General features: G+C 43.6%; 1 protein-coding gene across 5 annotated transcripts in view; it reads left to right on the top strand.

Moving 5' to 3' along the window:
• Window positions 1-23967, top strand: part of LOC101793345 (contactin-4) — a 295254-nt gene extending 271287 nt beyond the window's left edge. For 4 of the 5 annotated variants that reach the window (XM_072044289.1, XM_072044290.1, XM_072044291.1 and 1 more), the window contains 11 exons: window positions 9168-9343; window positions 11813-11933; window positions 13812-13970; window positions 14677-14826; window positions 15362-15432; window positions 17232-17466; window positions 17997-18112; window positions 18831-19017; window positions 19503-19615; window positions 20933-21101; window positions 22206-23967. In XM_072044289.1, coding sequence (XP_071900390.1) covers window positions 9168-9343; window positions 11813-11933; window positions 13812-13970; window positions 14677-14826; window positions 15362-15432; window positions 17232-17466; window positions 17997-18112; window positions 18831-19017; window positions 19503-19615; window positions 20933-21101; window positions 22206-22306 — 1598 coding nt within the window. In that variant the 3' untranslated portion in view covers window positions 22307-23967. The remainder of the gene's footprint in view (window positions 1-9167; window positions 9344-11812; window positions 11934-13811; window positions 13971-14676; window positions 14827-15361; window positions 15433-17231; window positions 17467-17996; window positions 18113-18830; window positions 19018-19502; window positions 19616-20932; window positions 21102-22205) is intronic. The other variant, XM_038185894.2, reaches the window with a different exon arrangement.
• The last annotated feature ends 36 nt before the right edge of the window (window positions 23968-24003 follow it).

Genomic DNA, 24003 nt, shown 5'->3' with positions numbered 1-24003 from the left:
GAAAACTGAGCTGGACATCCTTCCTAATGACAGATAGCCAGGAGTTCAAGTGGGAAACTCTTTACATTGTTCCTGGGGTTTTTATGTTGAGTTTTGTGTCCCAGTGGAGATTCTAACCATTTAATGAACTAATATATTTGGTGCTTACTAAAATTAGTGAATCGTAGCCTGTTTTCTGTCCAGGAATCCTCCCTGGTGCTTTTTTCACTTAAAAATGAGCATATATTCAGTAGGTCACAGTTCTCTGCCTCCATAATGAAGACAGACAGACACAGTCATTGAAAATCAGTAAAAATGATTTAGCAAGGACAAAACTGTCTTGTTATTTTGTGGATGCAAGATTTTCCACATCCCTGCAGTGTTACCCCTCAGGAGACACTGACCATACTGAATTAGCAATGGAAATATTCAGTATCTTCTGCTGATGTGCAGCACAGCGCTCGTCGTTTCACGTGTGACTTTTGGTGTTGATACCTAAGTTATGTCGTCTTTCTGTTGGCTTTCATAAAGTTTCCCCAGCCACTTTCAGTACGACAGGTCCATCAGGGGGCAGGCACTGAAGTCTGCAAGGCATGCAAAAAATTGCTATGTTCTAATTTTTTTTTTTCATCCTAGCGAGAATCTTTAGCTTGTTACCACAATGAATCTTATATTCAATGCTTTTGTAGTCTGCAGCATGTTGAGGTTCTCAGGGGAAAATCAAGGCCAAAAATCCCTAAACCAAATAGAAAACCAAATGAAATAAAAAGGAGGTGCTTCCCTTCAGCTGATTTTATGTTACAGCTTAAGGGGAGTTGGGGAGTTTTTTACTGCAGCATAGGCTAGCCAAAATCCCAACACAAAGAATATAGTGCTGGACTTAACTTAGTGACATCCTTGAACATATACAGTTCCACATGCGCACACACATAATAAAGAATCAAAATAGATTTACTTTAAGGTGTGTGTAGATATATGCTGGAATTGAGACTGTGACAGCCTCTGTGTGTGTGTGTATGGCTCTCTAGGATGTTCATTCTGATTGTAATAGGAGAGTATCACTGAGAACTAATTATATTATGTTTGAGGACTAAGATGTGGTGACTTCCTACAAATTGCATTGCTGTGTGAAATGGTATTTGTATAGGTGCCTGTATTACAGCATGTATGGGAGTTTTACTAACTCTGGGTAAATATATTGATGTAGCAGTTAGTGTAAATGTTTGTTTTAACAAAGTTATAATGCATGGGAAATAAATTAGAATACCCTAAAATTTTCCCAGGATCTTAATGTAACAGTAAATATTTTCCTGTTTTCAGAGATATCAGTAGGTGCTCCCGCCCAGCCCTCCTTACTGGTAGGACTGGTGACATGCTGTGTTCACATCAGCTGCTTGAGAAGCTCAGTGTGTCTGGGACCACTTGATAAATCACCTGTACACCAAGACTTGCTTATTCCAAGACATTCATGACAAATGCAAGACTTGATCTGGGTGGCATTAAGGGTGGTTAAGCTGTGAATCATTCACTGGGAAGCTGGAAATTCCAGCTACTGATTTTCATGCCATTCTGTAGGTTTGACAGCTCAAGAGACATCAGCTCCTAATGACTCTTGACTTGGGATTTATTCTTGCATGTCAGCTTATTCCTAACATCTTGGTCCTGAGGAGGAGGGTGTAGATAACAGACACAGAACTCAGTTAGGAAAAATCTAAAACCATATTCTACCATAAAAGTGCAAAGACCGTGCCAGTCACTTTATAATGTCTCAGTTTGAATGCCTGCCTATCATATTATTGCTGCTCCGTTTCTTTCTGAAATTTTCTATTTGTGGTCATTACCATTCAAAATGTATTTAAAAGCCCCATAAATCAACAATCCCAGCAGGCTAAGCTGTTCAAATGGAGAAAAATCTTCTGGCCCCAGCCCACGTACATGGGCTGCACAACAGACTGCACAGTGCTGCATTTGCACAATTACCTGTGGCTTGTAGTACAAAGGGAATGGTGATTGATCCTCGAGTGACTTGCAATTTATCAAAGATTAGATATGATTTCTCCTGTATCTGATTAACCTTCTCTGTAAGATGGCCATCATTTTTGTAATGGCAGTAGATTATTCCATACTTGAAAAGATGGATATCAGCTAGTTTCAATCAATAGCCCACAAAAGGTGACACCTCGGATTCACTGGGTTATCTATAAAGTGTGTCACAAATGGTTCAATCGTTTGTCAAATATACCAATTTCATCTAAGGCACCTCTGAAGTGGAGTGGCTTTTATTTGAGTCTGAAATGCAAAGAGAGAGAAGGTATGTTTGGGTTTTGTAGCGTAATCAGGCACTGTTGCATGCTGCTATAAAGAACAAGTATGAATTTCTATGAGTGACAGATTTGACTGTCATTTGCAGACCCCATTACGTATGATTTTCTTTGTCACAATTGTATGGGGAGAGCTTGATTTTATAAGATTGCTTTGCACTGGGTAAAATGGAGGTTAAAATGAAGTATTGTGCCCTCCTGTTATTTAAGTAACACTCGTTGTACTCTCAGTGGAGTGGATATATTTTCATATATTTTGTCTGTGAATTTGTTATAACGGCACATCCCTCCCCAGTATCCTTTGATACAATTCCATTCTTAATGTGTTTTCAGATTTAAATTAACCTTCATTTATTATTCAGCCACACAAAGGATGTGTATTTGAGTATGCAGAAATGCAATCCGCTGATTGACTGCCGGGTCCCTGTCTGGGAGGTGGGAGGCATTAATTCCTGGGAGGGAGACTTAGACAGTTTTCAATCTGTGGGAAGCTATTTTTCAATGTCAGTTTAAGAAATATGTTAATAACTTGTACCGCAACTGCAGTTCAGCTCTGAATGAAGCCGAGAAGGAGGCGGCTGCCATTCTCACAGGTGAGGCTGAAGCAATTGGATGGGCAGGTTACTGAGGAGGGCAGTCACAAGGAGCAGAATATAAAATACTCACTTTAAAAAAAAAAAAAAAAAAAAACTGGCCCACTCCAAAACAAAGAGGCATTCCTTAGAGAAACAGGCTCAAGCAACATGCTGAAGCATACATCTGAAAATAACTGCATGCCCCCCACCCTGCCGTAGTTCTGATATGGCAAGATTTAAGCCAAGTAAGTAGCAAGATAAGGATTCTCTTTCAGGAAAGCAATTTTAGCACGTCTTAAATGCCCAGCTAAACTGAGTGTATTGCTGAATAAGAGTCTCCACTCTTCCAGGAAAGGTCAAATGTTCCACCCCTTAATCCCTGTAAAATATGTGGCCACGTGTCACTGCCAGCGGTGCCAAAGATCAGTGCTGCCTGATTACATGGAAAGATCTAGACCACTAACCACAAATATTTCTAAAATCAAAAAATGACTTTAGTCCTAAGCCTAAAGTCCCTTTTCTAAGCTGATGGTGTCCCTTTCCCTTTTAATAAGATTACAGTTTATGAGGCTGAACTACCATACTACAAACACGAGGAAGTGCTGCAACAGTGCCCGTTAAGGCATGTGCCTTATAAACCAGTTATAAACCACTTAGAAACGTGTCCTGCAGGAGCACACGTGTAACAGCTGACAGCATGGAACTGAAGAGTTACGTTGGCATGAGGACGAGCTGAAAGCATGTATGTGGCCATCACAGCTCAAATCTGCAATAGTGTAAAGCAGTCTGTGTTTTGCCATTTATCTTTGGCTTTCCCCATGTCTTTCTCAGATTAATTTTGGCCGTGCCCCATAGAGTGCTTAAACAATCTATGAAGATAGCTGTAGTTTGTTGTGCTAATTCATACTATGTGTTTAGTTATTCACCAGTTATAAATCTCTTTAGCTTAGGGTTATATTTTCCTGTTTTTAGTATTTTTCACGGTGTCTGATGGTGCCCAGAGCACTGAGAGCTCCTGAAGCTGAGCTAGACGTCAGATGCTTTGGGCTTCATGGTCTTGGATAAATGTTTCAGTCACAAATGGGAGAGAAAGAAACATTGGAGCACATTTGAGCACTTATATATTGGCCTTTGATTCTTCAGTTGCTCATAGAAAACAGATGATTCTACCTCCAAGATTGATTTTTATTATCTCCAGACACGATTTGCCTTGAAATCAATATAATAATGTAAAATGTCATTGCAAATAGAGGACATTGATCTGTAATGCATTTATTAACTCCCTCTTATAAAAACAACAACACAAAAAAGAAAACAGTAACTCCTCTGGTTTTCCATAAGGATAAAAAAATAGCATTATAATTTATATTAAAAAAAATAATAATCTTGTAGGTAAAATTACGCAGATTAAGTACAAAATGGAGGTGAATCTTTAACACAGTAACGCTAATTGCTGCCTCAGACAAGCAGGTAATTAGATGGTTAATCACACTTGCAAGTAGTGCTTATCTGCCTAGGTCTACATAAAGAATATTAGCAATGTAGGTGGAAATTCAGCCCCAGGAAAGCAGCACTGTCCCTTTTCCTTCGTGTTGGATGCAGCCCCGTGTGCTTGGCATTGCCTCTCTTTGTCTTAGCTGCTTGTTTGAAGCATCTGGTAATTGCACATAAACTCTTGCACTTGAGCGTTCATGCCTGAACCTGAAATTACCTTGTCAGCCACACCAGCTTTCATTAAGCAGCTAACAGATGCCCTGGCATGCTGCTATCCCAGTGCATGATGCAGGGAGTCGGAGCCTCGTGTGCTGCAATGGCCATGCTGCATGTAGCAGCCTCGTGTCCCTCCTGCAACATCCGTGCCCTCTGAGCGCAGTACGTGGGACACCAGTATTTCTTATCTACCTGAAGGAAATGAACTTATTCCTTTGCAAAAGTGCACACTGCTTTTTTCTGTTTAAAGAGCCAGACTATGTTTCTTCTCTCCATAAGCCACTGCTGCAGTTTTTGCCTTTCTGACTTGTGTCCATTTCCACAGTTTTCCCTCCAAAGGCACAAATATTTGCTACACGCTTTGCCTCTATAGGCACTGCTGAGTATGGGGATGAATTATGATTCCATTTTCTTTTACCATGAAAAAATATATCCAAAACCTGAGTGTTCCCTTCTCCTTCATCTCTTTTGACCTCCTCCTCTGTGCCAGGGCAGATTTCAAAATAAGCACTTAAGCAGTAGGTACACAAGTTTCAGAAACCAGCATTGGAGATACTGTCATTATTTCTTCTTTGGATTAGTCTTGGAGATGCTCAAGTCCACTGACTTGAGGCCAACGACAGGAGCTGTGTCTCCTGTTCAATCTTTTGCTGTAGTAAAGCACTGTGTGCGCCTCCTCCACCCCGGGCTGGCAAAGCAGACCTCGTTGTTTGCTGAGCACTTTGATATCCACAAATGAAAGGCATTGCGCCTATTAATATCGCCGAATCCATTCCCTGCAGAGCTGAGCACACAGCCGCCACAGCTGAGCCAAATTTGAAATGAGCGTATTTGGAAGGGGGGTGCCAAGGAGCCGAGCAGTGCAAACAGAGCAGCCTTCCCGGAGGTGCAAACCCTTTGCTCGGCTGGAACCTTGCTGGCTGGCACCACACACACGGTGCCGCTTCTTGCTGTGCCCTGGTCCTCTTGTATCACTCAAGGTACATTTGCATGCCCTGGACTGACTTCAAAAATAAAAACCAACAAGCATTATCCCCAAGTGTCAGCCTCTGCTTCGCTTTATGTCATCTGTGCCGTGCCTCTGTAGCTGGTGTCCCGCTGTGTCACGTCCTCCTGATCAATGCGACGCAGCACAGCCCTGCGTGAGCTACAGCAAGCGAGCGCAGCCCTGCAAAGCTGTTTATCCTAAACAAGTAATCCCCCCTAATGGACACCCAATCAATAGCAAGCCGGGGTGGGAAGGCTTCTCTTCAGCTCGGATAACTGCTGCCCTCAGCCCGTACTGCGATGCCAGCAGCCTGTGGCTCTGCGGCTGGGGAACGCGGCACAGCGTGCCCAGGTGGGATGCACAGCGCGGGCAGCTGAGCACGGCTGCCTTTAGCAGGGTGTGAGGGGCACAAGAGCAGCAGCTGAGGGTAGGAAATGCTGCTCGGGTCCGTTTCTTCTTCCAGACTGGAAGCTATTAGGAAAGCTTTGTGAAGATCTCTGCTCATATAAGCCAAATGCATTAAATCGGTCAGAAATATGGCAAATTCTCCAAGCGTGCACTGCAGCAGTAACGCTAGGGGATGTCACTCAGACAACAGCAGGTAACAAAAGCCAAGATGACTTCTCTGCCCCTGAAGGAGCCTGGGGGCCAGCCGAGCTGCCCCGGCGTGGCTCTGCTCCGCTGAGGGTCTGCCCCACCAGCTCACACAAGCAGCGGGCTGAGCCCCCAGCCTGCTCGGCATGCGAGGAAAACTATGTGTAAAACAAACACCACGTGTTTCCTTCACATGGCAAGCACAAAAACTGCAGTGGTGAAAATGCTGAAGTGAAAGGAAGGCGAAGAGGGAGCCTCGCTGCTTCCCGAGCCTTCAGTGACACCTACAGCCAGGCGCATGGCAGGGGGGCACCGCAGCTGCACCCGGCCTCTGCTCAGCAACACCAAGAGAGACCAAACACCAGATTATTCTACCTCCTGACAATGAGGGCTTTCCATCCCCTCAGAGCATTCCCTTTAGCATTCAGCATTCCCTTGTCTCTCCTACAGAAACTCATCAGCAATGCCAGAGGTACCTTCACAGCACTGACCGGGAGCAGTCGTGTTCCCTGGGGCATTTGCTGGGCAGTTCCCAGTGCCACCTCCCTCTGCAGCACCCACAAACCTGCAGACAACTGCACAGGGTGACATTACTGATAGAAATTCTTACCCTTTATTTGTAACTGACTGTTTCAGACATTTTTTTAAAATATCTCAAAATGCACCAGAGTGCTCCAAAGGTGAGTATTACCAAAATCACAATTTTTCTTTAAATTAGCTGTCCTTGGTAACAGTGCCCATACTGAGTAAAGACATCTAAATAAAATAGTCTGCACTTGGGTTAGTAACAGAGTGGTGAGCTCAGTTCGCACATGGTATTTGTCTCCATAGATCGCCTCTTGTGCCTTGCAGGTGGACAATAAATAAATGAGTAGTTAGTAGAAAAAAATATATATATATAAATTTATTTATTTATTTATTTTTGACTTGGATGCTAACCAACACAATTTTGGTATCATTAAAGCACTCACCATAATTTAAAAGGTGCCTGATGTTACAGATTTTGAAAATGCAAATCTAATAATTTTGATTACCACTTGGCTGCATATCACCAAGGTGTGCCTACACTTGGCTGCCCTCAATTGGCTTCTGAATAACATTTTCCATTAGCTGCTCTGCTCAGGTTATTCGGGGGGGGGAGGAGGTGGTTTTGTTTTTCAGCTTTTCTAGTCCTTGAGAAGAGATTGGTAAGCATTCTCCTTGGGGTGATTTGTAAAGTGCATTACAGGGGGCTCCTGCTGATGCTGAGCGTGACTTGGGTCAGAGCCCTGCCTGCGTGTCGTTTGTCATCGTGCCGTATCGGCCGCTCCTATAACCCGGTATGTCCAGCTGTAAGATTGCAATGCTTCTTGACATGATTGGATTGAAACCTGGGGGCCTGATTTTCAAAGGCACTGGGCACTTTGCAGCTCCTACAACTTCCGTAAGAGCTGTACTAAGCTGCTTTATAAAATAGGTCTTCAGCAAACATACATGTTTCATTCTTTATATTTTTATAAACTCTGTGTATTTCATCAGGAAGAATCAGGTTTGTGGTATGGACTTCTCGCCTCTTGTAGAAAGTGAATAGCAGGTGAGGGCAATTTGAAGTAAAACCTCACTGCTTATGCTTTTTGAGGACCACAGCACATACGGTGTGTTGTGGGACACACACAGGAGCACTCAGAGCTTTGTAGGAGGCACTCATTGCATCTCAGAATCACGTCCTTCATAAACATTTCCTATGTACTTTGAGCAGGACAGAAAATAAACTCCAGAATCTGTGAGGAATTTTGTGAGTGAGTGATTCCACGCCACTGCACTTGGGGGAGTTTCTGCAGCACCCCAGGCTCCGGATGCTCCACGTCCTCCCGCGTTTCAGCAGTAGCAATCCCAAATGACAGTAAAATCCTGACACATCAGTTAAATAAAAACAAAATAATAATTAAATATTGTTTTAGCAAATTGCACTTGTACTGCTTTTCACCTGAGAATCTGGAATGCTTTACTTGTATTAATTACTGAAGCCTCACAACAGCTACTGCGATTATGATAAGAGTTACTTTGTTTTGTTAGAAAGTGAAACCAAAATAGACATTAATTAAATTTGCTCAAGGTAATACCACCACGTCCTTGAGGACTTGATCTGAAGCCTGTTCAAGCCAGTGATCAAACCTTTCTCACTGCCTCCTGGAGACTTTTGATGAGGTTTCTCGAAACCCAGTAATAGCTTCATGTCCCCTGAATTTCAGCAAACAGTTTTGCCCAGGACAATTATTTTTTGCAATATCCTTGCTATTTTAGCAGAGAGTTAAGCAGTTGGACAGTAGGCCCTGGATGAAGTAGTTAAGATTTTGGTTTCATATACTAGAGAATGAATAATGCCCGTAGTATTTTACCATGACAGCTGTGTGGAATAGACTTTTGGAATAAGTAAAAATATCTATCTGTATATGATTTTCAGACTTTTGGTCTCATTGTTAAGCAATATTTTTTCTCCTTTTCATTTCCTCTGTGGCCCCTGTAGAAAAAAAATATAGCATTTTTATCAACAGAAATGAAAGACAAATGTTAACTTTAGAGGCAGAGGGAATTCATAGGCACAGATGAGGAGCTGAAGTTGGCATAATGTGTCATGGCTCATCTTTCTATGCCACCATTTTGTTCGTACTGCATGACTGAAGTGAAAAATGGGCAATTAAACTAGTGGTAAAGGATCCACGTGAACTCCAGCTGTGAATGAGGAATCTGTTGCATTCTTTTCCATCTTTTTCTTTTCTCCTTGTTCATCTGGACTGCAGCTAGAAGAGGATTCTGGAAGACTTCTTGATAATGTTTCTATCCAACAAAAAGAGAAAGGTGTCGGGATAAAATCAAAGATGTGATAGTTCATTTTTTTTGAAAAAGTTCAAGAGCTACTATTGTGATAGATCATGTAGGATCATTTTCAGCTCCACATGGGCCTCCCTTTCTCAGGAAGACAGGACTAATATTTTTTTTCTCTATTGCCTTCATTTGTAGATCCAACACGGGTTATGGTGTCACCTTTCAGCATGGACGTCACCGTTGGAGAAAGTATTGTCCTGCCTTGTCAGGTATCTCACGATCACTCGCTAGATATCATGTTTACCTGGTCGTTCAATGGACACCTGATAGACTTTGAAAAAGATGGGGACCACTTTGAAAGAGTTGGAGGGGTAAGTATTAATACTAAAGTGATACCCCCAAAGTGTTCCTCTTCTCTATTGACAGTCATAGTTACAGCTAAACATAACAAAGAATTAAGTTAACACTAGGAGACATCTTATAGCTCGTAGACTGAGAAAAGAAATGTTGACAGTCCACTACTTTGATAGTTTATGTAGAATTGTTATAATTGCTTAATGACATGCCTTAAATGTCTGCTGGCATAAATGACGTGTTACCATTGTGGTGAGCTGTATGTCAGAAGACCTGCAATGCATTTTCTAATTGCAAAAAAACTGAAAAAACTACCTTCTCACTTCCCCACACGGAAGTCCATACTAGTTTTGCTGCATCTGTAAAAAACAAACAAACAAGCAAACAAAAACACTATAAAACTTTGTATTTATACATAAATTGGTGAAAATTCATATTTATTTGGCATATTTATATGTCTGTGTCCTTCTCTTGTGACCACATGCTTGCAATAAGTATTTTTCCTCCACGCAAAATGATCTGCATAGAGTTAGAAATGCCTCTGACCTTTGGAAATGATCTTTCTCCTCAGCGTTATCTGCGCAAGTTTCCTGGTGATGTCATTTTGGTATCTTCAGGTTCCTTGTTTGTTTATAGGAAACCCAGTCTGCACCAACTGACAGTACAGACTTTTGCAATGTCCAATGAAATATTTGTTTAAAGGTTTTGAAGGTGATGTTAATGGAAATCTGATAGCTAGGAGAAGAGTCAAGTGTGAGGTGATCTTTAGACTCTCCATTAATTACAGCTGTAGCCATCCCCGGTCATTCAAGAACATGATCAAGTGGTAGGTATGGGGAAGCAGCTGTAGTGCAGGTAGGCATTGCTTTCCTTCTTTAGGAGAGGAGAAGGTTCACTTTTCCTGCTAGGTCTGTTATTTTCTGACTCTCCAGGAAGGTTTAGGAGCAGAAAGTCCTCATAGGGCAAGTGTGCTGCCCAGCCCCGATCCCCAGAGAGGAGTATGCCCTAGTTGACAATCTACAGCAGTGCTGACATGGCCCCTTGGCTAATCTGGGCAGTCTGAGGTTCCCTGAAATTGTTGTAGACTAAATTTGGGGAATTGGAAAGGGTTACTGCTATGCAAGATACCCGAAGAAGCCATCTCTTGGAAAGGGGTTTCACATAAGGATGAAGCACATCTGTCAGACCTTCTTCCAGCTTTTTATGCTCTTCTTTTGAATAAAAATAATTTCCAAATAATTTTTGATAAAACAGGACCAGACGATTCACAGACTATGTGTAGAAAATAAGTGAAAAGTTTACTTTTTTTGTAATTTTCATGTTTTCCTTCACAGCTCAGATTTCATTTGATTTACCCTGCTCAATGCTGTACTGGCCTTGTGGGAGTTTAATTTCTAACTAAATTGCAATTAAAAATTGCTTTTCCCATCATCCTTACAGATGATTTTTTTCCACTTTTATTGAGTGAACATCGCAAGAAAAAGATGGAAAGAAGTATAATAATTTTTCAGCAGAAGTAGAGGACAGAAGGGAGCTTTGCATGCTACTCTAAGGGAGGTTTGACAAAGTCACGTGCTGCACTGGGTTTCGGGCAGACAGGCAGTCTATGTTTACACTTGTCAAGAGTGAAATTTGATGCTAAAAGGAAAAGGAAATACAATTTACAAGCCTTGCTTTTATACCTAAAAAAATCATTAAAAGATGCACTTAAAGATTTATGCCTAGGGTGCACATCAGCACTGACAGCTCTTCCCAGTGACTGAGCTGCAAAGCCAAAATTACAAACTTTATTAATATTCTTTAGTCAGAAAGCCACAATCACAAGGTTACCCTGAGACTTCTAATGTATTGAATGTTTTGCATCTAGAGAAAAATTTAGAAAGAGTTTTGAGCCTCCTATACATACAGAAACGTAATTAGTTCTATTCAACAGTTAATCAGACATGCATTTGGTGTTCAGAAAACAAATTACTGCTGTTAGGTAATGTGAGATTTCCTTGGAGAGTGCTGTTCTCATGATCTTTAGTACAAAAACGCCAGGCAATCAAGATGCTGGCCGTAATACAAGGCCATGAAACTCTTGCAGATGCCTCATAATTTGGGCTGGTTTGCACTTGTGAAATGGATGTAGACCTGACTTAGACATGTGAACGGTGAAGAGGCTATAAATTGCTTATCCAGAGAGGTGAAGGAGGAATTGAGGCAAGCCTGCCCCACATAAGCTCTGTCACATTGTTTTAGTGGGAAAACTGCTTAACGGACCCAAACCTGGCTCCCTTGCCCCTTGCAGAAGCTGTAATTTTAGAAACGCTCCCGCTCTGATCTTCAAGGCGAACTCGCATAATTTTAATAGTCCACGGCTTGCATTACGAATGTTTTCATCAGCCAGTATAAAATAAATCCATTAGTCACAGTGTCCTTCATGTGATAATGATGTTTAGCACTCATTAAAAAGTAATTGTAACCACTTTTCCCTACTTTATCAGCAGGATTCAGCTGGTGATTTGATGATCAGAAGCATCCAGCTGAAGCATGCTGGGAAGTACGTCTGCATGGTGCAAACAAGTGTGGACAAGCTATCGGCTGCTGCAGACCTGATTGTAAGAGGTATTTGAATTTTGTTACTGTTGTTGTTGTTGGAAATTTTCTCTTTTTTTCCTATCTTCTGCTGCTAGTAAGACAATTTCTGTGCTCAGATACATTCATTAGGATCCCAGCATCTTGTAATTAATCTAAGAAATAAGCTCTAACTACAAGCTGTGGTTCACGGTACATTCTCAAGCAGCATATATAAAGCTGCTTTCACATATGCATCCTCGTACAGCAGACGCAGCAGATAAACACGAGTACACGTTCATGTCCAGAATGCAAAACTTGCACCAACTGAGCTCATTTATTTAGTGAATCGTGCAGCAGAAATAGGTAGGGAACATGGTCGTTTTGCTTTGGTCTCTCTGAATGGTTCTTTTCATCTGCTAACATCACATTTATGGCTGCACTGCATAGCAGGGTCAGACCATGCGTGGTGGTGGTGGTGGGCAGCGGTGACCGATGGCCCTGTAAGAAGCATGAGAATGCCCAGGCTCTCCATTATACCAGTTCTTGTATTTTTGTTGCAGCATTATTTCAGATCTGTCGGGGTTTTTGTTTTGTTTTGTTTTTTGTACAAACATTTCAAAACAGCCTGCTGTGAGAACCTCAGTTAGGTAATTTCCTTAGCGTTGGCTCTGTAAACAAACAGGAGGAACATTAAATTCTCACAAGAAAGTGGCCGCTGGTGACAGCACAAATACCGGTCCTGTCCCTCTCCCAAAGCATCAGTAGGGATGGCTGCACCTGGAGTTGTGCTGCATCATGCCACCAACAGTGTGCAAACTGGGAGGTGTTGCTGGGCTGTGAGACTGGATGGGGGAGGCGAATAGCTGCTGCATAAATAGAGCATCCATAATAAATTTAAATTTTGTTAAAAATACAGTCACTGGAGTTATGTCAAGATAATGTTACGCAGCATTTCCCAGGGAAAGGCTGTTACCCCCTTGCATGTCTTTGGCAGTGCTGTATGTTTAGGGGATTTGTACCCTTGGTGACAGACCACCCCAGTCCCTAACCTGTTATCTCACCTTCTTGCATCAGTGTTTAGCTACCGGTTCCCTCTTGTATGTTCTGATAATTACATGAGGATGCCAAAGATTCTTTTCCTTTTCTTGACTTTGGGATAGCATCTGTATGAATGTCTCTGAATTAATCTGACAGTATTTCCCTGCACCCTGTTAAGAAGTGTATAAGAAAATGTTGGGAGTAACCATCACTGCTCCAAGACATGAAGTGAAAATGGGTCATGTCAGCATCTGCCAGGCAGGAGGAGTAATTTGTGAAGGACGCAATGAGGTTTCACTCCTCTTGTGGAACTTGGGGGGAAGGACTGAAGGAGCTAACAGCTGAGCGAGGCTGCCTTGCGTGATTGCACTCCCCACAGCCTAGCAATATGATTTAGAATTTTAATGTCTTAGAAATTAAATGTGGCTAGACCTGCTGAAACTTTAATTTTAAAGATGAGATAGTGGAAGGTTTCAGGGTATTTCAGATATTTAAATATGTCCAGGTCTTAGTATCATTTGAGAACAATTTTAGTCCGAGGATGGAGGAATGAACCACAAGATGAAAGCTGGCTGTGAAGTGGTGCTCCTGGGGGGAGATGTCACCTCGGTACCACTGCCGATAGGAATGGCCGTGTGATGCAGGAGAGGTTGTACCGCTGGTGGAGGTGTCCTGCAGTGCTTTACCTGTTACCCAGCAGTGGAAAACACTGCCCATACTCAGGCACAATGCCCATTACAGGCAGGTTTTTTGTTGTTCACCAGCCTCCCAGCACAGCCAAGCTCCACACCGAGCCACCTCTCTCTGGGTCAGGAGGGAAGGCCTGGGTGCTGTTCCCCCAACCACTGCCTGGCTTCAAGTGCTCTCCCCCTGTGACTTCTCTGTCAGGTCCCCCAGGCCCACCAGAAGCTGTGACCATCGACGAAATCACCGACACCACCGCTCAGCTGTCTTGGAGACCCGGAGCAGACAACCACAGCCCCATCACGATGTACGTGGTGCAGGCCAGGACCCCCTTCTCGGTGGGGTGGCAGGCGGTGAGCACAGGTAAGCGCCGAGCCCCAAGCACACCCCGGGGAGCAGCTCTGCCCAAAAGTCATTTCCCTGGCTGCAGAACAGCGCTCTTTTCAATGAGTTTCAAGTTAGGCAACCCAAAGATTTAGGGTCCAGTCAGTGCGATTACTCATCCATTTTTCTCATGAATGTTTAAGGGAAAACAGAATGAATTCCTATCTTTTGTTGCCGCGCTGGAGATATACAGCAGTAATTGTGGTCTATAAAGACATCCCTCGGGGACAGGCCATGTCATCTGGCCTATCTTTAAGTAGAATTATTTCCCTGATAGAGGGGAAAATTCCATGATGTAATTGCTCATTCCACCAGAGGTTAATTTCGTTCCAGTAACCGTTAAGCTGAGAGAACAATGTAGTTTAAAAAGAGAAAAATAAAAACCATGTAAACCTGTTGTCTTGACACCTTGTTTTCAAAAAGTGTCTATTTAGGAGAAACTTCTTAAGGAATTTCCGTGCTAAAAGCACAATGTTTTCATTGCCCCTTTCTTGCTTTAGCAGACTCGCTAGCTTTAGCAATTAACAAAATGTTAAAAAAAATATAAAGGGTTTGTCAATCTGCATTTGCTTTCTATTTATGTTAAACCCTCACTTCTAAGGGCATCTGCTAGGACATTTTCTCAGCTGTTTTTAATACTTTAAGTGGGTTTTCACTGCACTCCTGATCCTTGGCTGTCTCCCAGTTCCAGAGGTCATCGATGGTAGGACATTCACAGCGACCGTGGTGGGTCTGAACCCTTGGGTTGAGTATGAATTTCGAGTAGTGGCTGCCAACCTAATTGGGATTGGAGAGCCAAGCAGACCTTCAGAGAAGAGAAGAACGGAAGAAGCTCGTAAGTAGTGTCGGGCAGCTGAGTTATATCTCATTGCATGAATGCCAATCATCATTTAAGGATGCCTGACAAGTCTTGAGAACTGTAATGCTCCTTGATGCTGTCCCTGTCTTTTGGTTTGGCAAAAAGGGGTCACAGCCAGAATTAGGCTCAGGGTGGTGGTTTGAGGGATCCGTGTCTCAGTCATGGTAGGTGCCTCCTCTGCTCCATTTTAGCTTGCAATGGAACAGAATGTGAAACATGACAATAAGTAAAAGCCTTTTTTTATGGAAGATAAATGTTTAAACTAAACAATTAGAGACTGAATACACAAGTTAATTGACATACTTTTCATATACTATTATTGACATAATTTTAATGTGCTGTTTGCCATGGCAAATTAGTCATTTGCTAATGTTTCTGATACCCAGCAGGGGAAGGCCAGCAGAGTCCTGTAGCTGTTTCATTTCAACACACTTCTCTGGTTTCAAAACCGTCACGTGCATTTTCAGTGCTATCTACAATGCTGCATCTTTTTTTTTTTTTTTTTTTGCAGTTCCTGAGGTGACCCCAGCTAATGTCAGTGGAGGTGGTGGGAGCAAGTCTGAGCTAGTCATTACATGGGAGGTAAGTGGAGTCCAAACCAAGAGGAAAATTAATACAGTGGTGATCTAGAGGCACCCTTCCACCCCAGTGTCTTTCCACAGAGCCCAGTGAAGCTCCTATAAATAGTTTGAGGTAGAAAGTCGCAGCTGTGTGATGAAACAGTCCAGCTATTGAAATCGAGCTAAAGCTCATGCCCCCTCCCAGGCCATAGTGCAATGAAGCAGCAGAGAAGCACTGAGCAGGGGACTACAAGGTGCTCATTGCTGCTTCAGCACAGTGTGTATGGCAAAATCTGAACGGGCTGCCTACAGGCAGAAACCACCTAAGGGGTAAAACAGAGTCTTGAGAAATCAAGCTTGGCATGCCCTCGCTCAGCTGAGAACCACAGCTGGCTCTCAAGCTTCAGCCCGCATCCCTGTGCTGCATTACATGGCAGCAAACAGTTAAGAGTTAACACGACACATTGCATGCTGGCTCTCGTTGCTGCTAATGAAAGCCAGCAAGAGGAGATACAGAGATGAAAAATGTTTAACATTCCTTAAGGCAGCCAGGGCTAGAACTTTAGTCATTTGTCTGCTCATATTTTCATGTTATGATGCGGTGCAGCTGGCGTATTTTTCCTAATAATGAACTTCACTAGACATGCTAACACTTCCACTTAGCACTATTCCTGACCAGGCTGGCAGAATGAATCACCAGAGATATTTTTAAGGTTATTAAAAAACTATAAATGGGTTTTTCTCCTTACCACACAGCTCAATGTGCTAAATTTCCTCCTCCATTGGACTAATTAGTTTCGCTGTATCTCCTACAGATACTCCAATATGTCTCAAAAACACAAGAACATCAGCCGTGACTTTGACTCATAATTTGCACGAAATATAATTTGTATTCCAATAGAACAGTCAGTTTACTCTTGTAAATGTCCAGAGACCATTTTTCTAATTGTCTGATATTTTTTTGAGCCACAGACAACAGAGCTAGAAGCAGTCACCAAAAGTAACCCTGCAACGTGCTTAAGCACCATGGCCTCTGTGGGACAGTGGCCCATAATTACAGATTATTTTCACCCATTGGAGCTTTGGGTTCAGATAGGCCTTTTGGGGCACTATGAGCCTGCGAGCAGGCAGTGACAGTGTGCATATACATGAGCTGGAGGTGACAGGTTGTTTCTTCTAGTTGTTCTCCTTCACGTTTGTGACAAGTCACTCTCTGTTGTGATTTCTAAGAGATCGTGACATTGGGATGTGACTTTTCGGCTGACCAGGCCTGGGTCACTATAACAGTGGGTGAGTGTGTCCACGTACTGTGGGTGCTGTGCGGGGCCACCTGCCCCAAGGGGTGGGGGGACCTCAGTCAGGACATGTTCTTCAGGACTTCACGTGTGACTCCAAATGTCAGAGCAGCTGCACGTGTCTAGGGAAAGCAGTTGTGTCCTGGGTTCACCCCACCAAACTTCAGACACAGTCACTGCAGGGCCTAAAATTACTCACTTTGTCACACCAGACTCCGTGTCTAGTCAGGGAAGGAAGGTAGGCAGCTGTGGAAATGGATTAAGTCCTAGACAAAGTGATTTCTGGAGATGTTTTCTGCTCTGACCACAGGGAGCACACAGAACAGCAAGGCCTCTAGCACAGACGTCACCAAAGCGCCTAAGATCAGGATGGGATAAATTCGGGTTAGATGCAAAGCAGAATTCCAGCTGCCTCCCATTCCAAATCCTTACCGAGGACGGTAATTTTAGAAGGAACAAGAAGCAGTAGGGGAATGGAAATAAATGCATGAATCTCTGAGTTTTCCCGCTGTTTGCCTGCCCCCAGACGGTGCCCGAGGAGCTGCAGAACGGAGGTGGCTTTGGCTACGTGGTGGCCTTCCGCCCCTTCGGCACCGTCAGCTGGATGCAGACCGTCGTGGCCTCCCCGGACGCCTCCAGATACGTCTTTCGCAACGAGACCCTGCCGCCCTTCTCCCCCTACGAAGTGAAAGTGGGGGTGTACAACAACAAGGGGGAAGGGTCCTTCAGCCCCGTGACGGTCGTGTACTCGGCAGAGGAAGGTAGGGCAAGGAGCCCACCCCACTGCCCCCCTATTTCCCCTGCCTCGTGTTGGCCATGTGAGGTGCTGACCGGGCCTGAAAGGGTTTAGCATCCGCACCGACACATCCTTTGACTCCGATCCTTGCTCTGATTTATAATAAATGGCGCGCCACGATTAATTCTTTTGATAGTCATTAAAATAACATTAATCGTAATGAAATCTTTTGATATTAATGGAAAAGTAATATGTAATCTAGAAAGAATTCAGCTGAGAATTAGTATGAATTAATGTCCACTGATTAGAAAATGTTCCCTCTTGTCCTAATTATGGTACATGGTATCCTGGGTTGAGTTTAGAAATGACATTTATTATTTCTTCTGCGGAGGGGAAGCGCTGTCTGGCACAGGCCTGACAGGACTTGGATTTGAAATGGGAAAGTTTGTTTTTGTAGCATGCCTCTTTTTGCACGCAGTGACGAAAATCCCTTGAATTTTGTGTCTAATTGAACATAAAATTGAAAACTGACTTTATTTTAACTCGTCTACCCAGAGCCAACCAGAGCTCCAACCACTGTTTTCGCCAGAAGTCTTTCTGCCTCAGATGTTGAAATTTCTTGGGCTCCCCCTCGAGAGAATCAGCATAAAGGAAGAATACAGGGGTATGAGGTATGGAAGCGAACCGTGGCATCGTTTCAGCACCAGGCGCTGAGCAGACACGGGGACGTGCCGCAGCAATGTGCCGTGGCGATGCAGGGCAGGCGGGTCCTGCTGCGTGCTGGCTTCCTGTTGTTTCCTCAGCACACAGAGACTTCTCTCCCAGGGTAAAAGGCTGTGCATCTATCTGTGTCTAATCTGGCTGAAAATGCAGATCAGAGCTTGCTGGGGGAAGCCTGTGTGCGCTGGTGGCAGGGAGAGGCTGCTCAGAAGTCAGCATGCTTCAGTGGGAAACTGAAGTGCAAAAATTGTGTCATTTTCTCCATCTCAGAGCAAAGCAATGGTCAGCAGTACCAGCCCTGGCTTTACGGACAGAAGCTAGCATGTCTAATCCCTGGGGTCTCCCCTGAGAGAGAAAAAACATCAAGAGTTACCGAGATGAGACAGAGTGTTGTCCTAATGGGGTTTCACTTCCAGGATGGTGTCTGCAGCCCTGCTCCATTCAGCAGTAATTAGGCTCGCGTTAACCGTTCAGATTAACTTCACACTAGGCGCAGTAATTCATTTACTGCCAGTAATGGCTACAAAAAAACTATGGCCCTGAAAGGCTTAGTGATACCGGGGCAGGCAGGAAAATGTACTTCCATGGCCAGCCAGCAGCTGAGCCCCTGGGAAGAGAGCGATGCAGCCATGCGTGGCTGGGGGTTGAAGTACCTGCTCTGCTTTCCAGGTCAGATGTTGGAGACATGACGAAAAGGAAGAGAACGCGAAAAAGATCAGGACAGTTGGTAACCAAACATCCACAAAAGTCACCAACTTGCGAGGCAACGCGCTCTATCACTTGGCAGTCAAGGCCTACAACACTGCTGGCACCGGGCCCTCCAGTGCCACAGTCAACGTCACCACAAAGAAGCCACGTGAGTGCCCCAGACAACACCCGGTGCTCTTGCCTGGAAGGGTTTCTCCTTTGGTTTGCAGGTTTTCTTGAGTCTGAAGGAGCTGGGAGATGTTTCTTTGCTGCTGCTTTGAGCACAAGGCTTACCAGCCTTTTTTTTTCTTCTTTTTTTTTTTTTTGTAAGGTTCTTCCCCATGTTAAGTAAGCAGAGCATGCAAAACTGAAATCATAGCTGTGCAGGAAAATTAAATATTTATCTCATCCTTCAAGAGAAATTTTATTCTGGTCTCAGGCATGTTGAGCAACTGAGTAAATCCTTTTTTTCATTTAAAGGAGTATGTTGTGTCACGCCTTCTGTGACCTTGAGGACACAGTTCAGTGAAACAGCTCATTAACTTGCCAGAGGAGTAGGACTCTGCATGCTTAGATGGCGTAGTTGGTACTGGGAGGGATTAAACTGGAAAGAGTGTCCCTTAGTAAAGTAATCCTTCCTATATTTTGCTGTAGCACCAAGTCAGCCCCCTGGGAACATCATATGGAATTCGTCAGACTCCAAGATCATCCTGAACTGGGACCAAGTAAAAGCACTGGATAACGAGTCAGAAGTGAGAGGCTACAAAGTGAGTATTGTGTCAGCGTGACACCACTGCACGGCCTCCCTTGGGACCTGCAATGAATCCTCATTTAGATTTAGCTGCCTCCAGATTCTTGTACTGGGATATAAAGGACATTTCCACGAATCCCATGTCAAGTTCAAGGTTTATAATAAAGCTAGATTAGGTGTTTTTTCGTGGTACTTGCCTGGTTTTATGTGTTGAAATGGGACCATTGCCCCAGAAACAGCGACCCTCTGGCTGTGCCCATGAAGGCATCAGCCCGTGGACCTGCGGTTCCCCTTCCCCAGCCCCTGCCTTTTCTGCAGCTCAGCCCATGAGGCTTGTAGCCCACCTGCAGGACTGCTCTCCTGCCTTGGGTGGAAACCTTCCAGAGGCTATAGTTGGCTCCTTAATTGCAGATAAATAAAATGCTTTTTTAATAGCTCCATTTTCTTCAGAGAGCAAAGCCAAAAGAAAGGAAAGAGAATCCTCATTAGTAGCAGTTTTAATAGGTTTTAATTTAGCCAGAGAGAAATCTTGGGAAGAATTCAGCTCTATCACCTTACACAAGGGTTTAATTTGGCCCAAAGAAGACATCAGTGAGCAATTGCCAGCCGTTGCCTTGAGGGTTGGACTGTGCAAACGTTTTCCACCAGAGCTGGAAACAACGAAGAACCTGGGCATGCTTCGTGTTTTGTTCACAATCTGAAATTCTGGCGGCATCAGCCTTGGGAGCCTGTGCCAGCTGTCATTTCTGCCCTCACTTTTAAGTATCTTTGGTGCACTCTATTGGATTATCAGAAATAAATAATTCCTCAGGGTTTTCAGTCAAAAACCTCAGATGAGTCTCAGTAGTTTGGACCATCTCTTCACTAGGTATTTTAGGTTTGAAATGCAAATTAAGAAGTCACTTGAAACAGGTGAGAGAGATTCTCGTCAGCCTTGAAAAAGCAAAATCCTTCTAGCAGGTTTCTAAAAAACCTTTTAAACTTATTGTTAGAATAACACAGTCTTATTCCTTCCTGGCTCCCAGCAAAACATTGCTCATCTTTTTATTTTTTTTTCCTGGAAAACTTCGATATTGTGTCACAATTTACGATGTTAATTAGTACCACTTCCAGATCTTAGAAGGTGAATCAAAAAAGCAATTTATTCTGGGAAGCCAGGAGGGACCGTGGGGGTCAGAATGGCACCTCTGTGACCAGACTGTGTGTCTGGGCATTGATGGGTATGACCAGGGGCTCTCAAGGCATGAGAAGAGCAGCAGTAAATCCGGATGCTCCTACAGCAATGAACCTTTCTGCTGTTTCTGCCTCCTCGTCTCTCTCCCACTCGCTGCAGGTTCTGTACAGGTGGAACAGGCAGAGCAGCGCCTCTGTGATCGAAACCAACAAGACCTCGGTGGAGCTCTCCCTGCCCTTCGACGAGGACTACATCATAGAGATAAAGCCCTTCAGCGACGGGGGCGACGGCAGCAGCAGCGAGCAAATCCGAATCCCAAAGATCTCAAGTAAGGCCGGGGAGTGGGGTATGTCAGCCAGAGCCCCAGCCCCTCTGCTCTGTGATGGGTCAGCTCTTCATTAGTAGCAGTTTTAATAGGTTTTAATTTAGCTTTGCATCACCCTAGGGAGCAGCTGCAACCGCCAGCGGGGCTGAGCCAGGGTAGGCATTGGCTTGAGCACTGGCCTCTTGGGGAGCTAAAATCAGCCGACATTCGAGCCCAAATTCCTGGTTTCATCCCGAGCAAAGATTAAGCCATGTGAAACGCCACCACAAGTGGTTATATTCGTATTTAAGATTTCTAGACACTTTCTGCTCTCCTACTTCCATGCTCGTATATACTGAATATATTGTTTCACTGCAATTCACTATAACAAAATATAAAATGCGGTGTTCAGAGGCTTTTAAATTTATAAGGCTACTGTATAGCAATATTCCATTGTGTGTTGGATGCATAAATATTTATTTAGGGAAATGAGGTTGTGTAGAAGAACAAACAGAAAAGAGAGTATTTTATTACTCAACATTGCTTTTGCAAAATCTCCGTGTCCCATCTTCCATTAATAACACCGCAGTTTATAAGCTGCATTAAATCAGAAGCCTCTGCAATGCAGGAATATGGCATTAAAATTACAGCAATGTAAAAAACTCTGGGCGAGATCAGAATTATCTCCACCAGGCTGTGTGCTGTAGCCATATAAACCATACAGAAGGATTTCATGGGCAGACACAGGAGAGCGAAGGAAGATGCCTGTTCCTATTTGGCTCCACACAGGAGTATCCATGTAGCTCCTTCAGGCCGTGTATTGGGCCGGGCTGGTGCCATAAAGAACAGCTTGAATATAGTATAGCTGGAAAAATAAATATAAAGAAGAAATTAAAGAATAAGAGGCCATGAAGTAATATAATGTGAGAGTAGCCTCAGCGCCAGATCAGTGGGAATTGAATGAAAAGCAGGTGTTCAGCTGGAGAGGTGCAGGCCTCTGGGCAGGGGTCGGACCCTTTGCTGCCATCACCAGCGGAGGGCACGGAGCTACCCGATGGGGAGAGGGTGGGTGTGTAAGGGCTGCTCTCGGCGCTGGTGGCTCATCTTCCCCCTCTCTCCTTTGCTCAGATGCGTATGCGAGAGGATCCGGTTCTTCAACCTCCAACGCCTGTACACTGTCAGCCATCAGCACGATAATGATCTCGCTCACAGCTCGATCCAGTTTATGACAAAAATTACATAAAGGACTTCTTGTTTATAATATAAGCAACATTTAGCTAGTTGTTTCGAAGACACCCAGTACTAAGTAATATTGTGGTTTGAGTACATCTTACTACTGGAAAAATGTTTATGCTTCTTTAGGAATGGCATTATACAGTACTTCCTCAAAGCAAATATAGCTTTGTCTGAAGTTTCCTTGGAAACTCTGCAATGCACTGAAAACATCTGTAATATGATGTTACCAAAGCAGTTTACATATGTCCTTATATGCATATTTTTTATTATATATTTAGTGTTTTATAGAATTTTTTAAAGTTAACATATGATGTAGATATTAATTTTTCCTCTGCTATAAAATGCTATGGACAACATTATCATAAAAATATTGTTTGAATTTTTTCCTTTATGACCGAGAGTTCAAAGTTGTTCTTAGTAAATTGGCTGCAACTTTCCTGTACAGTTTTACAAGGCTACGCAAGGCAGAACTGCTTCAGATCGGGTTCACAATGCAGCTGCATTTAAGGGCAGTTACGATGATTCTTGTGTTAAATCAAGTGCTTCTAACACACGCGATTTCACATTTTATTCGGAGGACTAAGCGAGACAAACTCCAAAGGCTCAGAAAGAACACTATAATCTTGAAAAACCACACAGCTTCTGGTTATTTGCGGACTACAGGACATGTAGCTGATATTCTGGCATCATGCAGTAAGGTTCCATTTTTACCATCTTGAAATAGCTTTGGCTTTATCATGATTAGCATTAAATTGGGTAGGGACTAAGGTAGTGCAGAGACATCACCTCTGCCTCTGCTGACACCGAGGGGCAGGCAGCAGCAGGAGCCAGGAACCGAGGGCCCCCGGCACGAGCCCTGCTCAGCCCACGTCGCTGCTCTGCCCGTCGCACCGAGGACATCAGGGTACAGCGGCTCTGACACCAGGCTCGCCGGCGCTCACTCCCCACGTGTGCTTTCCCATAACTCATCATTCTTCCCAAGTCCACCACAGAAAACGTTCAGACCCTGGCCGGGACCTGGCCGCACGGGGCTCCCCCCGGCCTGCAGGGTGGCCGCGGTTCTGCAGGAGCTCTTCGGAGAGACCTGGAGGCGTCACGGAGGCACGCCGGAAAAAGAGGATATCCACAGCAAAATCATTCTTCTTAAGAGAAGGACTGTTTGTTACTACGGGGTAATTTTGTAAGTTCACTCAGATGGGATAATGCTAGTACAAGGCAATGGAATTTTCTATAAAATTTTCAAGTTTAAATGCGCTGCAGTGGTTTATTATTATTTTTTCCTGATAGCTTGAATTTGCCTGTAACTTGTCTTTTTTGCTTACAAAATAATACAGTTAACTTTTAGACCTTCTAAATATATTTATTCAGTAACGCATAATCAGGATTCCACTTGTGTAAAAGTCAGGGGTGTTGACCAGAGAAATATTGTCAGTATTTCAAGCTGTGTTCCTTTCTTAGTTTGATATGGTTACTTCTATGTAAAAAAAAATAAAAACGACAAAAAAAAAAACACAAAACCAAAAAAAATGGAACAACAAAAAAAAAAAAAGCTTCTGTAGTTTTCTCCCCGGTGTAAATGATATTTATCAGTGATCTAGCAGATGTAATCTTTTTTTAAAGGTATTGGTAATAAATATTCTGTCATTTGTAAAGATACCTGTCTGCAAGGAGCGTTTGTCCTCCATGCTTC

This window comes from Anas platyrhynchos, chromosome 13 (assembly GCF_047663525.1).
Source record: "Anas platyrhynchos isolate ZD024472 breed Pekin duck chromosome 13, IASCAAS_PekinDuck_T2T, whole genome shotgun sequence".
In the NCBI taxonomy this organism is placed as follows: domain Eukaryota; kingdom Metazoa; phylum Chordata; class Aves; order Anseriformes; family Anatidae; genus Anas; species Anas platyrhynchos.
This window is presented reverse-complemented; position numbering and strand designations above follow the sequence as displayed.